Source organism: Microcaecilia unicolor, chromosome 1 (assembly GCF_901765095.1).
Source record: "Microcaecilia unicolor chromosome 1, aMicUni1.1, whole genome shotgun sequence".
Lineage (NCBI taxonomy): Eukaryota > Metazoa > Chordata > Amphibia > Gymnophiona > Siphonopidae > Microcaecilia > Microcaecilia unicolor.
The window spans coordinates 575,251,954-575,271,292 of NC_044031.1; the positions used below are offsets into that span (position 1 = coordinate 575,251,954).

General features: G+C 39.5%; 1 protein-coding gene across 1 annotated transcript in view; it reads right to left on the reverse strand.

Annotated features, from left to right (window-relative positions):
* The window catches only part of TAF2 (TATA-box binding protein associated factor 2), a 377,955-nt gene extending 364,759 nt beyond the window's left edge, over positions 1-13,196 (reverse strand). The window contains exons 1-2 of the mRNA XM_030218511.1: positions 12,959-13,196; positions 10,755-10,809 (exon numbers count right to left, since the gene is read on the reverse strand). Of these exons, the coding sequence (XP_030074371.1) occupies positions 10,755-10,809; positions 12,959-13,035 (132 nt within the window). The 5' untranslated portion in view covers positions 13,036-13,196. The remainder of the gene's footprint in view (positions 1-10,754; positions 10,810-12,958) is intronic.
* Positions 13,197-19,339: the final 6,143 nt, after the last annotated feature.

The window sequence follows — 19,339 nt, forward strand, 5'->3', positions numbered from 1 at the left end:
GAAAGCTAATCAGCTAGCTGAAAGTCCTGGACTAACTGAATTCAAAGCCACTGTTGGATGGTTGGAAAGATGGAAGGAGAGGAACAACATAAAATTCAAGAAACAGCACGGTGAAAAACAAGACGCTGATGACTTTGGTGCTGAAAATTGGGTTGTTTCAGTTCTTCCTACCATCTTGAACGAGTTTGCACCTCGTGACATTTTCAATGCTGACGAAAACGGTCTCTACTGGCAAGCGATTCCTGATGGAACACCTGCATTCTAACAAGCCGAAACTACAGGAGGTAAAACGTCGAAGGACCAACTGACAATTCTCCTTTGAAGCAATATGGATGGGAGTGAGAAGTTGGAACCACTCGTCATTAGAAAGAGCAAACAGCCCCGTTGCTTCAAGAATGTTAAGCGACTTCCTGTGTCATACGAGGCTAACGCAAATTCATGGATGACGGGGGAAATTTGGAAGCAGTGGCTAAAGAAGTTAAACAATAGAATGCGGGCACAAAAGCGTCAGATTTTGTTGCTTTGTGATAATTGTGCTGCACACAGTGATGATGTCAGGCTGTCTAACGTCATGGTGGTCTTCCTGCCACCAAACACTATCTCTCTGATCCAACCTATGGATCAGGGCATAAGAGCCAATTTCAATAAACATTATCGGGCTCTTGTGCTACGTTGTCTGATGAGCATTATGGATGACCAGACTGGCAAGGATAAACGTGCTGTTGAACTGGCTCGTAATCTATCACTGTTGGATTCCCTACATATGCAGAAAGAAGCCTGGAATCATGTTACACAGGCAACCATTGTGAACTGCTACAAGTGGGCAAGCTTTGTTAGGGATGTGGAGAGGGACGAAACAGATGCAGCTGTTGCAAATGCGTCAGATGAACAGGCTATTGACATCCCAGCCTGTGTTACTGAAGAGGAGTTTCATCACTACGTAGCTGTTGATTACGATCTACAAACAGCTGACGACAGCACTGATGTCCAGATATGTACTTACACGCAGGCAACGGCTGATGATGAAACAGATGATGAAATGAGCAGCGAGGCACATGCTGACGAAATTCAACAACCTCCTGTCACTTTTGCAAGAGCGCTGGAGAGTCTCAACACCGTGCGGGCCTGTCTGGAGGCCACTGGATGTCAATGCTATGACAGTTTTTACCGTCTGGCAGACGTAATCTATTGAACTCACAGACACAAGAGTGTACAGAGGACTATGACTGATTACATCAAGTAACCCTAACGTCAGTTAACTGAGACTATATACTGTATGTATAATAAACAGTACTGTACATATGTTTGTTAGATGTCAAGCTTCTTTGTGTCACAACGGTTAAGTGTACGCTCCAGTTAACTGAATGTATTTCTTTGGTCCCAGACCCTTGCACTTAAGCGGATTGCACTGTGTGTGTGTGTGTGTATATATATATATATATATACACACACACACACATACGTGTGCACAAGGATGGGGGAGTAAAAGTAGAGACATCAGAAAAAACTTTTCCAATCTATTCTTATATTTTGTCCCCGAGATTCACTAAATCTAAGAATAGATTGAAAATGTTTTTTCTGATATCTTTACTTTTACTCCCCCTTCCTCATGCAAATATATAATTTATTTTTTATTTCTTTAATGTACATAAATGTTTTTTTACAAGGCGGATGTGCCTTTTGACAAGGAGTAGATTGAATGTTTTTTTAAGAAATAAGTTGTTTTAAAGGTATGATATTTTGGCACAAATGTTTACACTTCGGAACAGCTGAGAGGATAATTGGACTACTAAGTTCCGTCGGAAATGATGTAGAGGAGGTCCCATTTAAAGAACATAAAGAAGAGACGCCGCAGCCATGTTTGAGGGATCCCGGTACATTGAAGACGTAGTGAGCTCAAAGTTACTGGCAAGTTACTGGTCTTTGGATCCTTTTTGTGTTCATTTTTTTCACTAATGAGGTTGAGGGATTTTTAGTTTGAACCTATATAACACTTTTTTTTTTAGATGAGTTATGCATGCCTTGAGACAGCCTTTTATGACAAAACTTTAGCCTTAGTCAGTGTGATTGATTCTTCTTACACATCTATGTCTACCGCCAATTTAGAAGTCTTTACTTTTTTCACTTCTTTTTTGGGATCCATGAGAAAATATGACATTCCTGTGAAGTTTTTAGCAAAAACAGAAACGAGATAAGGGTTTTTTATGCCGATACAGAAAGTGACCCATGTTATTTCCTCCATAACCTATAAAAAATATAGATTGGGTGGAGGTTGGGGTACAGAGGCTTTTTGCCTTTCTCTGGAATGGATTCTTTTGCACTTCACAGGAATATAGTATATGATGATTAAGTAAACTTGCAGTTTATATAAGAGAGTTTGTTGATTTTGTGTTTCTATAACTAAGGATCCAGTACAGACTAAATTAGAAGAAACAAGAGTTTATAAAAATGCTCTCTCAATGGGTAAAAAAAAAATCATTTTGAGAAGTTGATTGGAGAATGAAAAGTGAATCAAAAGTTGCTGTTTAAGATTTTTAATAAGCTTACTCAAGTATCACCAGCAGTTGATACTTCAGAAATTTTACAACCATCTTCACCTGAACTGGCAAATTACTTTATAGATAAGGTAAAAAAAATTTTTAAAATATTTTGCTCCTTCCAACAGCCTAAAGGTACCCCTTAAACTTTAAAGGCCTAAACCAATGAGCCATCACGTGATTGACGCCCTGCCACCCAAGAAACCCCAGATTTAGCACTAACACAAATGACCTCTATAGTATAGCACCTCAAGGAAAAAGTTAGAAAAACAGTACACTATGCATGTCCTGAGGAGCCAATGGAGTAGAAAGGTCCAGTGTGCGTTGCTCAGAGTGCAAAGTTCAAGTATTCTACAATGAGCATCAAAGGTCATCTTTACACTCAGAAGAAGAAGATCTAATATATGAACTTAACAGGAAAAACTGATAAAAGTCATAATATAAAAGTACATCTTTGATAAAGCCAGTATAGCATAGAAGGTACCATCTCATCCACTGCTCCTACCAAAGGTCCTTAAAAGAGGGGAAATATGCTGTCAGGCTCCAGAACCAAGTGAATTGCAATGTTCCACTCCATACTACAAATCCCAGGGCAAGCAGTTGCTTCCCATGTCTGTCTCAATAGAAGACTATGGACTTTTCCTCAAGGAACTTGTCCAACCCTTTTTTAAACCCAGATACGCTAACCGTGTTACCACATCCTCTGGGAAAAAGTTCCAGAGCTTAAATATTCGATGAGTGAAAAAAATATTTCCTCCTATTTGTTTTAAAAGTATTTCCGTGTAACTTCCTTGAGTGTCCCCTAGTCTTTGTACTTTTGGAACGAGTAAAAAAAATCGATTTACTTGTTCTACACCACTCAGGATTTTGTAGACCTCAAATCATATCTCCCTCATCCATCTCTTTTCCAAGCTGAACAGCCCTAACCTCTTTAGCCTTTCCTCCCCTTTATCATTTTGGTCGCTCTTCTTTGAACCTTTTCTAATTCCGATATATCTTTTTTGAGATATGGCAACCGTAACAGAACACAATACTCAAAGGTGCAGACGCACCATGGAGCGATACAAAGGTTTTATAGTATTTTCGGTCTTATTCACCATCCCTTTCCTAATAATTCCTAGCACCCTGTTTGCTTTTTTGGACACCATCACACATTGAGCAGAAGATTTCAGTGTATTATCTACGACGACACCCAGATCTTTTTCATAAGCGCTGACTCCCCAAGGTGGACCCTAGAATAAGGTAACTATGATTCGGATTATTCTTTCCAATGTGCATCAACTTGCATTTGTCTACATTAAATTCCATCTGCCGTTTGGATGCCCAGTCTTCCAATTTCCTAAGGTCTTCCTGCAATATTTCACAGTCCGCATGTGTTTTAACAACCTTGAATAGTTTTTGTATCATCTGCACATTTAATCACCTCACTCGTCGTTCTGATTTCCATATCATTTATAAATATGTTAAATAGCACCAGTCCCAGTACAGATCCCTCACCCTCCTCCACTGAGAAATGACCTTTAAACCTACCCTCTGTTTTCTGTCCAATAACCAATTCCCAATCGACACCTGAACCTTGCTTCCTATCCCATGACTCTAATTTTCTCAGGAGTCTCTCAATAGGAACTTTGTCAAAAGCTTGCTGAAAATCTAGATACACTACATCAACTGGCTCACCTTTATCCACATGTTTATTCACACCTTCAAAAAATGAAGCAAACTGGTGAGGCAAGACTTCCCTCGGCTGAACCCATGCTGACTCTGTCCCATTAAATCATGTTTGTCTATGTGTTCTGTAATTTTATTCTTTATAATAGTCTCCACTATTTTGTCCAGCACCGATGTCAGGCTTACCAGTCTTTAATTTCCCGGATCACCCCTAGAACCCTTTTTAAAAATCAGTGTCATATTGGCCACCCTCCAATCTTCAGGTACTACGGATAATTTTAACGGCAGGTTACATATTACTAACAGCAGATCAGCAATTTCATGCTTGAGTTCTTTGAGTACCCTTGGATGTATGCCATCCAGTCCAGTTGATTTACTACTCTTTAATTTCTCAATTTGGCTCAGTACATCTTCCAAGGTTCACCCGCATCATTACCCTTGAAAACCATTTCCGGTACAGGCAGATCTCTTACATCTTCTTCCATAAAGACAGAAGCAAAGAATTCACTCAGTTTCTCCGCTATGAACTTGTCCTCTCTGAGCACCCCTTTTGCTCCCTTGTGATCTAAAGGTCCAATGGAATCCCTCGCAGGCTTTCTGCTTCTTATGTACCTGAAAAAGTTGTTACTGTGAGTTTTAGCCTCTGCTGCAAGTTTCTCTTCATATTCTCTTTTAGCCTTCTTTATTAATGCTTTGCATCTGACTTGCCAGTGCTTATGTTGGTTCTTATTTTCTTCATTTGGGTCCTTTTTCCATTCTTCGAAAGACAATCTTTTGGCTGTAATGGCCTCCTTTACTTCACCTTTTAACCATGCTGGCTGACATTTTCTTTTTTCTACCTTTGCAAATAAATGGAATGCATCTGGAATGGGCTTCCAAGATGGTATTCTTGAATAATGTCCATGCCTGATTTAGAGTCCTAACCTTTGCAGCTGATTCTTTTAGTTTCATTTTAACCGTTTCCCTCATTTTATTATAGTTGCCCTTTCGAAAACTGAATGCAGCTACAGTAGATTTCCTTTGCAGATTCATCCCAGGTAGTAGCTCAAACTTCATCATGTTATGATCACTATTGTGTGGGGAGATGTAGCCCATTTTCTAAGGCTTGCGCTTCATCCACCATTTCAAACATCTTAGTTTCCTCTTGGTGTACTCTGAGACAAGTTGGGAAAAGGAGCGCAAACCTGATTTTCACTGCAAACAAAGTGGTGCATACCAGGGCAAGAGCTTGACGTTTCTGAGACACACCTGCGGAGAGTCCTGGAAAGTATTTTATGATTGTGGTAGGTGAGAAATTTTCCATTTCTAAGCACTTGAAGTATAGCAGCCGTGTGCGCATAGTTCAGGACTTGTATAACCACCCTAGGTTTCTCACTCGCTGATTGTTGGACTCCCAGCCTGTGCGCTTGCTCTATCTGAAAAGTGCTCCTGCGGGTGGTGAGTTTCAGCTCCTTAGGAATCCAGCCCTCCAAACGGTCTACTAGCTCACCTTCTGGGAGAGACCCAGCAGTCCAACTAATCTGAGATTGCTCTAGCGGCCGCGGTTTTCTAAATGCTCCGGCGGGTGCGGTTTTCTAAATCTTCCAGCTTTTTCTGACAGAGTATAAGAGGGAATGTGTATCCTCTACCATTTGTACTCTGTCCTCTAGGTCTCCAAGTCGCTGTTGGTAATGGCTGATGTCTTTAGAGAGACCTTCTAGGGTGTCCTGGACTTTCCCTTGCGTATCCATTAGAGGTGTTAGGCGTTTACCAAACAGGAGCTCCATATGGCTTTATCACATCCACTGCCACCTCTGATATCCAGGCCAAGTTCAGCGAGGGGCCTGTGGGGCTCGAAGGCGCCACCATCTTGTCTTCTGGGAGTTATGTGGTGTCTCTCCCTTTTCTTAAAGTTTTTGACATCATGCTTCAAAAGAAACAGGTAAGATTCCACTCCTGTATTGTCTAAAGCCTTATATGCCCTGTAGCCAATTTTGGGGCATCCACTCTACAAAGATATCGGGGCTTCTTGAGTAGTGTTGCAGGAGAAGATCTAGCTAACATCCTCTCCTGATTATAGCATCACGTAATCTCCGCTTATATTGTATTTAATATATTACAGGGGAACTGTTCTTCCTTTCTTATGCAGTTAATAGTTTATCCAGTTTTACGATTAAATTCTCGTTTCTGTTCTACTCTATTATTGGGATTTCCATCTGCTAAAAACGTTCACTATAAGAGAATCCATGATGGCTCCTTTTCTTTTCAAGCTAGTAAATTGTGGAATTCTATACCTCACAGATCCGTGTACTGTCTAGTTACTTACAATTTTGTAAAGGACTAAAAACTTTTTAGTAAGTATCTGAATAAATAAATCTGTAGGGCCTTCCTGATCCTTAACTGTGAGTTTTAACTTGTAACCCACTTAAGATTCTTTACCAATAGTAGTGGGATATAAATACCTTGGAATAGAGTCACGACAGCAGCTGTGACACAAACTTAGCAGGGTTTGCTGAAATACAGTTTTAAGAGTCTGTCTTTTTTTAAGCAGGAACTAGTAAGATTTTATTATACAATTAAAATTAAATAAAAAGTTATGTTTTCTGATACTTCAGTTTCTTTTATTTCTAATTTGATTGATGATATAGTGTAAATGTTTTCACTGTAATAGTCCAGCTTTGAAGATTATAAGCAAAATTATATTTTTTAACTATATACCAACCCTTTAAATTAAAAAATAACTCCAATTAACAGATTAACAATAAGCTAACACAAAATGTAATAAATATACCACACAAATCTAGAGTACTAAACAAGAAGTAGGATATGTAATTAAATTAAAATAAAAAAAACATGGGCATCATTAAGGATCACTACATACAATAAAAATCCAAATTTACCATGCGCTGCCACTTATCACCAGTCCATTTTATAATTCATTTTGAAAAAAAGTATCCTTATCAAAGCCTCATATATGAATGAAAAAATTATGTCTTATCTGATAATTTTCTTTCCTTTAGTCGCAGCAGATGAATCCAGGAACTGGTGTGTTGTATCCACCTACCAGCAGGTGGAGATAGAGAACACTAACGTGAAAACAGTGATCCTGGACATCCAGCTCATGCTCCCTTCAGAATAGGTTGCATCCCAAAGCAGAGGATAACGGAAAAATAGTAACAACATGAAAAAAAAAAAATAACCCTCCTCACAACAACACAACAGCAGCCAAACACCCGAACATGGGTTTGCAAAGGAAAACCAATCTCAAGTACTCATGAATCTTCTCTTGTGTGTCTTTAGACTTCTTGGGGGTTTTTTTGTGGGTTTTTTTTTTTGGGGGGGTGGGGGTTAATGTCTCGGAAAGTCTGTGTCCGAAACCTAAGAATAAGGTGCATGGCAGAAGCAAAAAGGGGAAGGGATCCTGAATTCATCTGCTGTGGCTAAAGGAAAGAAAATTATTAGGTAAGAAATAATGTTTCCTTCCTTAGTCTCAGAAGCAGATAAATCCAGGAACTGGTGGGATATACCAGAGCAATCCCCTAAACTAGATGGGAAGCTGCCACTCCCTAAGAGAGTACCGCTGCCCCCAAATCGTGCATCTCCCTGTACCGCCACGTCAAATCTGTAATGCTTGACAAAAGAATGCTGGGAAGACCAAGTAGCTGCTCGACAAATATCGTCCAACGAAAGGCCGCCAGTTTCTGCCCAAGAGGCTGCCTGCGCTCAAGTTGAATGCGCATGTAACGCCTCCAGAGGTGCTCGGCCTTTCACGAGATACACCGAGACAATGGCTTCCTTGAGCCACCAGGCAATCGTCACCTTCAACACAGCATAGCCTCACCTGGGCCCCAACAACAGCACAAAAAGGTGATCCAAACAACGGAGAGGGCATGTCCAAATCTGGAGCCAATTTCTCAGTCTCCACCTGCTGAAAGGAGCACATAACCTATCAGTCAGATCCTGGGCTAGTCCGGAAGGACGCTAAGGAATTGGTTATTCAACAGCAAGTTTAAATGGCCATTTTTCTCAATGGAGGAGGGTGAATAATGCAGTGCCGCAGGGATCTGTACTGAGTCACGTGCTATTTAACATATTTATAAATGATACGGAAATCGGAATGACAAGTGAGATGATTAAATTTTCAGATGACACAAAACAATTCAAAGTTGCCAAAACGCATGCAGATTGTGAAATATTGTAGGAAGACCTTAGGAAACTAGAAGACTGGGCAGCCAAATGGCAGATGGAATTTAATGTACACAAATGCAAAGTGCTACACACTGGGAAGCATAATCTGAATCATAGTTATCTGATGTTAGGGTCTACTTTAGGAGTTAGCACTATTTATTTATTTATTGCATTTGTATCCCACATTTTCCCACCTCTTTGCAGGCTCAATGTGGCTTACAATACATCATGGATCGTGGAAATATATAAGATAATAGACATTTCGTATTACAGAAATATTTTGGGTAGCATGATAATAATAAAGCATGATAGCTGTATAACAAGCAAATATTATAAGACAATTCTGGATATATGTGGAGGAGATCATATTTGTTGATCTTTGTGGTATGCCTTGTTAAAGAGATGGGTCTTCAGTAGTTTGCGGAAGTTAGTTAGTTCATAGATCGTTTTTAAGTTGCACGGCAGTGCGTTCCAGAATTGTGTGCTCAAGCAGGAGAAGGTTGACGCATGCGTTAGTTTGTACTTTTGACCTTTGCAGAAAAAGATCTAGGTGTCATTGTAGACAATACGCTGAAATCTTGAGCCCAGTGTGCGGCAGCGCTCAAAAAAGTAAACAACACGTTACGAATTATTTATTTATTTGTTACATTTATATCCCACATTTTCCCACCTATTTGTAGGCTCAACGTGGCTTACATAGTACCGGAGAGGCGTTTGCAGACTCCGGTGTAAACAAATACAAAATGATGTGGTAAGATAAAGGTCATGTGGTACAGCCACACTTGGGAATCGTACAACGGAAGAGTTGTGTTATGTCCATTACGTACTTTAGTTTTGTTGTGTTGCAGAGATCAGGCATTTATGATGGATTGGTATGCCTGTTTAAACAGGTTAGTTTAGGTTTTTTCCGGAAGTTTAGGTGTTCATACGTGGTTTTCAGGCTTTTGGTAATGCGTTCCACAGTTGTGTGCTTATGTAGGAGAAATTGGATGCGTAAGTTGATTTGTATTTGAGTCCTTTGCAGCTTGGGTAGTGCAGATTTAGGTACGTTCGTGTTGATTCGGATGTGTTTCTAGTTGGTAGGTCGATCAAGTCTGTCATGTATCGTGGGGCTTCACCGCAGATAATTTTGTGGACAATTTATTAGGAGAGGGATGCAAAATAAGACCTAAAATATTTTAATGCCTCTGTATCATTCCATGGTGTAATCTCGCCTTGAGAATTGTGTTCAATTCTGGTTGGGTATCTCAAAAAAAGATATAGCGGAATTAGAAAAGATTAAAAGAGCAACCAAAATGATAGAGGGGATGGAAATGCTCCTATATGAGGAAAGGCTAAAGAGGTTAGGGCTCTTCAGCTTGGAAAAGACACGGCTGGTAGCGCTATAAAAGTGATTTATAGTAGTAGTAGTAGGATATGATTGAGGTCTACAAAATACAGAGTGGAGTGGAGAGGGTAGAGGTTAATTGATTTTTCACTCATTCAAAAAGTACAAAGACCAGTTTAAAACAAATAGGAGGAAATATTTTTTTACTCAAAGAATAGTTAAACTCTGGAACTCGTTGACGGAGGATGTGGAAATGGCGGTTAGAGTATCTGGCTTTAAAAAAGGTTTGGACAACTTCCTGGAGGAAAAGTCCATAGTCTGTTATTGAGTTGGACATGGGGGAAACTACTGCTTGCCCTGGAATTGGTAGCATAGATTGGTGCTACTAATTGGGTTTCTGCTAGGTACTTGTGAACTGGATTGGCCACTGCTGGAAGCAGGATACTGGGCTAGACGGACCATTGGTCTAACCCAGTATAGCTATTTTTATGTTAAGGGCCTCTTCTATTAAAAAGCATGACGTTTTGGGCTTAATACATTATAACGTGGGCTTTTAAAGTGTTAATTTTGAGCTTGCCACACTGCATTAAGAATGGGTATTCCCACTATTATTTTTACTGCAGGTCCTATGTTTACATTCAGATTAACATGAGGTACCTGCTCCCAGTTAAACTCGAAAGCACTTACAGTAAGGGGTCCTGCGTTAGCCCATTGGTGCACAGTAAGTGTAACACGCTAGCAGGCTAATACTTCCACAGCCACACACCACCCATGCCACATCCCCTAACAGAAACATTCAGTAATGCACAGTTTAAAGCATGGAAAGACAAACTACCGCAAAACACCCTAACACAATAGCCTGTTTCAACACATTAACCATGCATTAAGTGCTTAACGCCCTTTAGTAGAAGGGCCCATATACTACAAACATATTTCTATATTTTATGGCACAGTTTCAGTAACAGTTTTATTCATGTATTTTTAAATAAAGTAATTTATATGCCACCTAAGAGCAGAACCCTCACAAGAAAAGTATTTTTAGAATATGTACTTACGACTACAGACTTTCTTTGGAAGTTTATGTTGTTAATGCAGACTACCTGGTGGGTTGTATAGAAAATAAAAACAGAATAAAATAAGCACAAATAAGTATAGAAAATGAATATATGCACTGCCTGAGTGTCTAATAAATACTACAAGGGAAAGAGCAATCCAAAAGCTTTGTAATCAGTTTCTAGAAATTCAGAGCCCGATATTGAAAAGGGTTTAGCTAGGAAAGACAGACTCCTGCCTGTTTAAACCAGGCTGAGCGGGCCTGCCACCGCCAGTCTATGGTACTTAACCAGGCAGCACTGCTGTATATCAGCACTATTTAGCAAAGGCAAAAATGGACCGTAGAGCAGCAGTCCAATGGTGGAGTCAGAGAGGAGCTGAGAATTATGAAGGTGACGGTGATACTCAGTGCTGGTGCCAGCACAGCTAAGTGACCAGACAGGACTACACAAAAGGCTGTATAACTCTGGTCACTTAGTTATGTAGGTGCAGGCACTGAATATCAGCCAGCACCTACATAATTCCAGGCAGTAGCCTTTAGATTCCTGTCTTCTCCCCTCTCCCAGTGAACAAAAGTGTACCGTCGTAGAGTAGTGGGCCTGGCCTCACTCCTCAACAAGACTCCACTTCTAGACTCTCCAAGAGAAGTACCTCTCCTGGTACAATCTTGTTAGGAGGGGGGCAAGGGGTTCTGCAATCTTGTTGTGGGGGGGAGGTCGAGAAGGGCCCAATACTTTTAGGTGTGGTCGAAAAGAGAGGGAACTGACAGATCTCCTTATGTAGGCTCTGGTTGAATATCAGCCGGGACATACATAAGTGCTGGCGGCAGCACACATCCAGTCAGACCCAGATATTCAATACCAGTGCCCAGACACAGGTCAACATTGAATATGCATGTCTACTTTTGCCAGCAATGATGGTCAGCACTTTAAAAAACAGACTGCTGTAGCCTGAATACTGACCAGTCAATATTTCAGAATATAGAAGAGAAAAAGAATACATTTTTCATCTTTACCCTTGAGAAAAAGAATAAGTGCTATTTTCAGCAGTGTTTTAATGACAGCATTGGTCCAAGAGAAAACCCAGAGGCTTTGCTGGCAGTGATTTATCCAAAGATGAGGTACTTGAGTTTCCAAGCACCTTTCTGACCTCATTTACAACTTTCTTTAAATTAGTCCCTTAATTTCTTACTAATATTAGTCTATCTATATGTTCCATCTTTGCTTACACCCTAAGCTGTCTATTAAAATGTTTTATTGTGTTGACATTGTAATGTAGTATACTATGGAAAAACTCAACAAAAGGGGGCGACCGCTGATGTTCCAACTGAGGGATATTTATTAACAAATCAAAACCATAAAATAAACATCCTAGATATGACTAGAAGCAGTTCTGTGTTTTGGTGCTGGAGGTGCCTGCTTCAGGAGTCTAAAGTTTTGAGGGTGAATCAATGTACCAACTTGAATAGGTATCATGACACAGTAAAGTATGCAATAATCACCATCAAGAAAAAGTAGCTCTATCAGCTTTTCAGTTGTTTTCACAAAGGTAAAAAACTGAACTGAAAAGCTCAAGAAATCAGCCTGTGCCATATGCAGTAGTGCTGTCCAATTTGGCCAAAAAGTTTGACTTGATTCACTCATATGAATTAATTCTTGAGAGACTTATAAAAAGTTTGATTTGATTCGAATCACTCATGAATCAATTCTTGAAAGACTTATCTTTAGAAGCACTTGCCAGTAATGCCAACATGAGCAATGTTTCACAGTATAAGCTGCATCAGGGCAAGCCCTCTAAATCGATTACATTTAACTCGTATCACAATCTGTTTGTAAACCCATCAGATTGTGATGTTTACCTTTTTTTTAAAAAAAAAACACTATTTTTGTCTCGAAAGTCCATTCTTTTCTTATGTCACCTAAGATCTCCTCACATTTCCAGTATGTGTCATTTTTATAGCGTTTCATTTTAATAATAATAGAGTTGTACTAATAGTCTCCCTTCCCATCACTATCTTCTGTTCGATTATTATGGCTGTCAGTTTTTTCTCCAGTCCCGTATCCATATAATCTCTTTCCCTCATCCCTCCCCTTCCACCTATCATTCTGTATCCCCATCCTTCATTCTTTTCCAAGTCAGTTTCGCACCCTCCTCCCCCCGTAGCCACGACCGGGCGAAAGATGAGACCGAGCGCAGGAATACTTATAGTTTGTATGGGCGCGGACTCTCGAATCCCTTGTCTCCCTTCTTGCGGTTCATCCTAGGCAGCTGTACGGTCTGCATTGGAGCATCAGTCCCGGAGGCCGGCTCATGAACGCCGGCTCTGAGACGGGTAACTGACTTGCCTCGGCTTCTCTCCCCCCCCCAACACACAACTCTGTTTTAGTATTGACTATCACACATGGCAGTTGTGTTGTTAGTGCTGTCACAGGGCTGAGTGGAGAGCGCACCGGCGACGGCGTCTCTCTCAGCCTCTCACGTACGCTTCCGTTTCCTGGCGGGAGAGAGCGAGTCTCGCGAGACGAGAATTGTGTCTAACGCAGGCGCAGAGAGAGAGAGAAGTTCTTGGTTGCTTGAAGCGACAGGCGAAAACTTCCATCTGTACCTTCCTGAATTGAATATCTGGTTCACTCCAGTTCCCCAAAACGGGGATATGAAAGTGGTTAGTCCTTCCCTAGCACTGCCTTCGCTTTCTACGTACGACGATCAAGTATGGATTTCTTACTCCTCCCTCCCTGTACTCATCTTATAAGCTTTTTTTTTTCACTTATTTGTAGACCAGCTTTCCAATTTCAATTCAAGATTGTTTACTTTTCCAGTTCTTAAGCCTCCACAGACCCTAATACCTTTTCGATCATAACACCCTCTTTGCCTGCCCCCCCCCCCCCCCCCATCACATGATGGAAAGAGCAAAATTCAAATTATTGATATTGGCATTTGTGTTTTCCATACGGTTAAAACACATCTCACTTTTATGTCCACCTTGACGATACTTTAAGAGCTAATCAGTTGTTTTTATAGTTGTAGAAAGGAACTTCATGCAGGGGGGAGTTGCAAGCCCTGGAACGGAACCAGGGAACAAATCATTTGGTGTTGCTAAAAGAAGTGCTGTTCCCCAGGTGACAGGTGTGTGGATATAGATTTCAGAACTGATTAGTGCTGCCAACTTTTTGACAAAAAAAAAAAAAACCCTGACAGCTGCCCAGCTCCCTGCCCCAGACCCTTGCAAAACATACTCTTGCACCCCCAACCACCACCTGGCCGTAGTAAGACTCTCAAAAGAAAAAAAATGTCATATACTTATATTCTATTGTTATTTCACAAATTTTATATTACAGAAGCAGAGCTCCAGTAAAAAATGAACACATTCCAGACCTATTTAGAAAACCTGTCATCCTAAAGCAGCACCAATGTCCAAAATTCAAATAAGAACAATCCTACTGTAAATGGGGTATTAAAAAATAAAATGATTTGTGTCCCTTTTAAAAGGGGCTTACCAGTGCACTTATTTTTTTGGAACGGCCCGCGTTGGTGTAAGCGCTGCACAGGAAATAAAGAGGGTTTTCAGGCTTCAGGGGTGAAAGGTACCAAAGTTTACATCAATTAGACATGTTGCCTGTTTGTATATGTTTGAAAAATGTTTATTTTGTTTTAAAATGCTGTAATTGTGCCCTGGGGGGAATTTGGAATGTTGGGCTTGTGCTGGTGGAACTCTCAGGAGGAAAAAAAAACCAGCTCAGGCTGGCAGTTGGGTGGTGATTGTAGTGCTAAGCAGACCTGTGACAGTGAGCAGCAACTGGTTGTCACTGGAAATTGAAATATAAATTGAATTGTAAGTTTAAAATACTTTGGTTGTGCTTAGAAAGAGTGGTTTGGATGTGTGGCATTTAATTTTGAAAGCCCGACGCGTATTTAAGGGCTGGTAGGAGATGTTTGATGTCTGTTTGACTAGTTTTGGGATGGTAAATCATTTCAGCATCATCTGTTTCCTAAGGGAGTAAAGTTTGGAAGTGCTGGAAAAATAAGCTGTCCCTGATAGAAAGTTTTAAATGTAAGCAAAGCAGTGTGGCTCTGAGGCCATTTCTGTAAAGAGCTACTCTGAACTTTAAAAGTACATTCTTTGGAGAGATTGTCTATGGAAGCTCAGATGTAAAACTTTAAATCTGAGTTTCATTATTGAATGGGTCTGTGAAACCGTCTGAAGGTTTCTTTTCCTTCTGTGTAACAAGGAGGTTCTTGAAGAATACTGGTGGTTGTGGAAGTTGTGACACCAAACACAGAATTAAAGAATCTTTGTACATTAGGGGATTAAAAATTCCAACATTTTGTGGTATAGAATAGGGAAAAATAATTATTTGTTTATTTAATTGGGATAGCTAGCTAGGGAAAATATTTAGGTGAATGTGGCAGGTACTTTAGTTAGGGTTTAGGGTTTTTGTTGTTGATTTTTTTATTAGCTTAGTGTAGTAGGTATTCTTCAGTTCCTGGTTCCTGCTCCCTGGCCAGGGATCATCACAACTGAGAATTAAATGGTACCCAACGTTTAAAAGAGAGAAAGAAGGAAGAAGAGGAAAACTGCAATTAAAGTATCCTTTTGGGCATCACTAAAATAAAGAATCAACTCTTAATAAAGGACATATATTAAACAGTACATTCTATTGCAGTATACACTAGTTAAGTTAAAAACTGATATTTATCTGATTGGTTTAATTGAGGAAAACTGATATGTAAAATGTATTGATTGTTTGCTGACATTTATAATTTCTAAGGGTATAAAGAAAAGAATTGTCACATGTCATTACTGTACATTGATACCGTTTTTTATTGAATCTATTACACTTGTTTATTGAATCTTAAAAAAACGTCTTGCATAATAAATTATTTTAATTTCACTATTAAGGTGCAACATTGTCATCACTTTGAAAAATTTGAATTAACATTAAGGGAAATACATTTATAAAAATACTGAGTTGCACCCTATACAAAATACAGAATATAAGATTTCCCTACTTTTCTCTGTATTTCCCCGATTGGTGAGTGTTGAGTGCGGGGCCTTTTCACCGTGATCACAACCCCTAACTATCTGCTGTAAACCTCACCCATAGGGGATCTACACTACCTATAAAAAGGCAGCACTCTAGAATACCACTTCCTGCTGAAAAAAACAGAACAAGTCAGATCAAGGAGGTTTAATAGACGAGATGAAATGACATCAGAACGCTGAAACCAATTAGGTCAGTCTAAGTTTCCCATTCACTCAAAACAAAACAAGCAAACCTATGAGCTGCTGCATCCACCTTGTCGTTCTTTATTGTTGGTAGCATTTTTATTTAATCTCACTTATATCTTCAAACATGCCAGCTTGTGCAGCATATGGATGTACATGGAGGAAATATAATAATGGAATAGCTTTTCATAGGTAGAGTACTAATTTGTTGAGTGGTCAGTTGGAGGGGCTGGTTACAGGGACACCCTAGCACCCTGGTAATGGGCCACTAAAACAGACATCATGTTATGAGAATCATGCGCTCAACATTCAGAATTTCTGTCTATTTATTTATAACATTCATATCCCACATTTAACATGTATTAGGTTGAAACCAGGGAGCATTTGAAAGCTTTTTTTTTTCCCCCTGTGCCTAGATCAAAAGAGAAAGATGGTTTGTGGGAACTTGCTCCTTCTGTTTTGAAGAATGCAGTGATATATTATAAAAATGCACTTAATATTGTTTATTACTATTATTTATTACTGGTTGATATACAGCAGGTTAACCAAGTCAACTTCATGCTTTGTAATATAGGACCCTGTTTACTAAGGTGCGTTAGTGTTTTTAGCGTGCGTGTTAACTATGTAGGCACCTATATGGATATTGTAGGCATGTACATGGTTAACGCGCGTTAAAAATGTTAACGTGCCTATAACTCTGCTTAGTAAACTGGGCCCATAATTTTTAATAGCATTTTCTCAGTTATTACCCAAATACAAATAAAATTATAATGTTAATTATACAACCGTGTCTGCTTCTTATGGTAGTTAGGATAACCTGGTCCTGGAGTTACCTATGGCAGTCAGGTTTGTTAGGATATTGACAATTAATATTCATGAGAGAGATTTGCATACAGTGGAGGCAGTGCTTGTTATGAAATGCTTTGAGTCCTACTGACCTGTATATCTATTGTGTTATTTTGTCGGGCGGAAACAGTCAGATGGGCTTGTAGGGAGGGAGGGGAGTATGGGAGGGGAAGAGTTCTTGGAGTATGTTCTCTATAAAAGATTTTATTGTGCCATGTTGGATGGTTTACTGTTTTTTCTTGTTCTGTATGAAGCTTATCAAACAACATGTTTTGCTTTTAATAAAGATGATTAAAACATCAAAAATAAGTTTTGGATGTTACTGAATTCTGTTATTCTGTCTCACTGTATTTCCATTTTGGCATTGCAAGAACAAATATAAGAAAACCAATGGACTGGGACTGCATTAGGGGTTTATAGCTCATTTAGTTATGTTTCAACAAATGAGAGATCTGTTTGACAGAAAATATTTTTATTATTTTGACTTATAAACATGCTCAAATAACAGAATAATCCATTTGTGTATCTAAAAGGTAAACTTCTACAAAACAGATGAAGATGTGATTCCATGTGCCCCAATGAAAGGAGAGTTTAATTCTACTTCCATTTAATTTCAATATATTCCATCATCTTTATAACACCAGGCTTCCCAAGGCAGATTACAACAACATTTAAGATGAACCCATCAGGAAACAGGACATCCTGTATTGTATACAATGTATTTATTTAGTTTTAAATGTAGAAAAATGAGCTCAACATACAGAGTTTAAAATTGCTGTTTCTACCAGCTATAATAATTTTTAAGCTGTTTTAGTGATATTCAATTGTTATTTCATGATATTTATATGGGAAGCTTTCAAATAAATGAAAAAGCTGTCCAATATGTACAAAAAAAAAAAAACTTTTGTCCAACACCTTTTAAGTCACTGCCTATCCAATTCAAACAGCTTTAGACTTGTTACAGATGGACCAACAATAAAAAAAAAGACGACAATGTGGATGCAGCAGCTCATGTTACAAATAAATAGGTTTGCTTGCTTTGTTTTGAGTGAATGGGGATGACGGCTGCGCTGGGAAGGGGAAACTTAGATTGTCCTAATTGGCTTCCTTGCTTACAGTGGACTAGATAGGCTCATTTCCACTCCTGTTTATTAAACCTCCTTGAGTCAGATGGCTACAGATGATGATCCCTACACAGAAACTAAACATTGTCAGAGTACCACACCTTGGTCACATGCACACCCAGTCGACTACTCCCTACAGAAAAAACAAATTCAACATTCAGATTTTGGCTTCCCTCTGTTGCTGTTCTGTGCAAGCTGCACAATAGAGCTCTTGGCTAGTGGCAATCAATCCACAAGCTTCTAATTGGCTGCATACATTTTTCTAGGGAATGCACGTGCCCATAAACTGTGAGAAAAAACTGTCGGCAATCATCCTAGGCACGAAAACATGTCAAGTGACACTACCACTTAAAACAATTAATATAAGCACTAAAAGGCCACACACAGAAATCAGAGCCAGAAAATGTGCTGCACCATGGTCTCGCATACTGGTACGTTTATACTTGTAGGACTTACATATCATATAAAAGGTCAGACTGTTGCCTTGGATCTGGTTTGGTGGATTTGTCCTAGAGTCCACTGGAATGTTAACCAATATGAATTCCATGTAGCCGGCAGTGCAAGCCACTGCTGTCCCACACCTCCGTGCCTTTGCTTTTCTTTCACAAAACAAAATGTGTTTTTGTCTTCTTTGTATGCACAACATTTTGATTTTGAAACCAGTTTTCCTGAAAACAAGCAGATAAAGAGAACAAGGCAACAGAGCGGTTTCTCTGATTGCCCTTCAATTTCAGGTTGGCACCAAAAAACTGTCCAAAAACATGCGTATGCATGAAAAATAGGGACGGTAAGTGAGTATTGCTTGATCAGGCCATTTTGTAGGGGGCCTAATATGTCAGAGGCCATATTGTGGGCAGGCCATTTTGTCAGAGACTATTATGTTGGTGCTTGTCAGGTTTGTTTGTTTTTTTGTCAGGGCATTTTTGACCCGGTACCGAAAAGTTGAGATGTACCTACCTTATTCCACTGGAACTAAATACGTTATACAAATAATAATAACCCACTGGCACATGTATGTGCAGCTGCATCCTGTTTTCTGTGTTCCCTACGATTGCATATAAATGTGGAAAAAGAATTGGGGAGATTGATCTTACAAACAACAGATGCTGTCTTTACCCATTGTAGAGTGTGACTTCTGCCAGTGGTGTTCCCAGACTGTAGAGAGTCCTGGTTGGATTGATCCTGAAACCCATTATAACATCATCAAGAATGCATACTATTTATGAAAGCTCTAAAGTTGTGTATGATGATCTCTGCCCCTGCAAGCTACTGTATGTGGGGCATAGTGCACATCCTGTACATTTACATTTGGCTGAACATAAGTTAAGAATCACAGTAGGGAATTTTCAAGCCCTGCTGATATCTCATTGACTTAAAAAAAAAAATACAT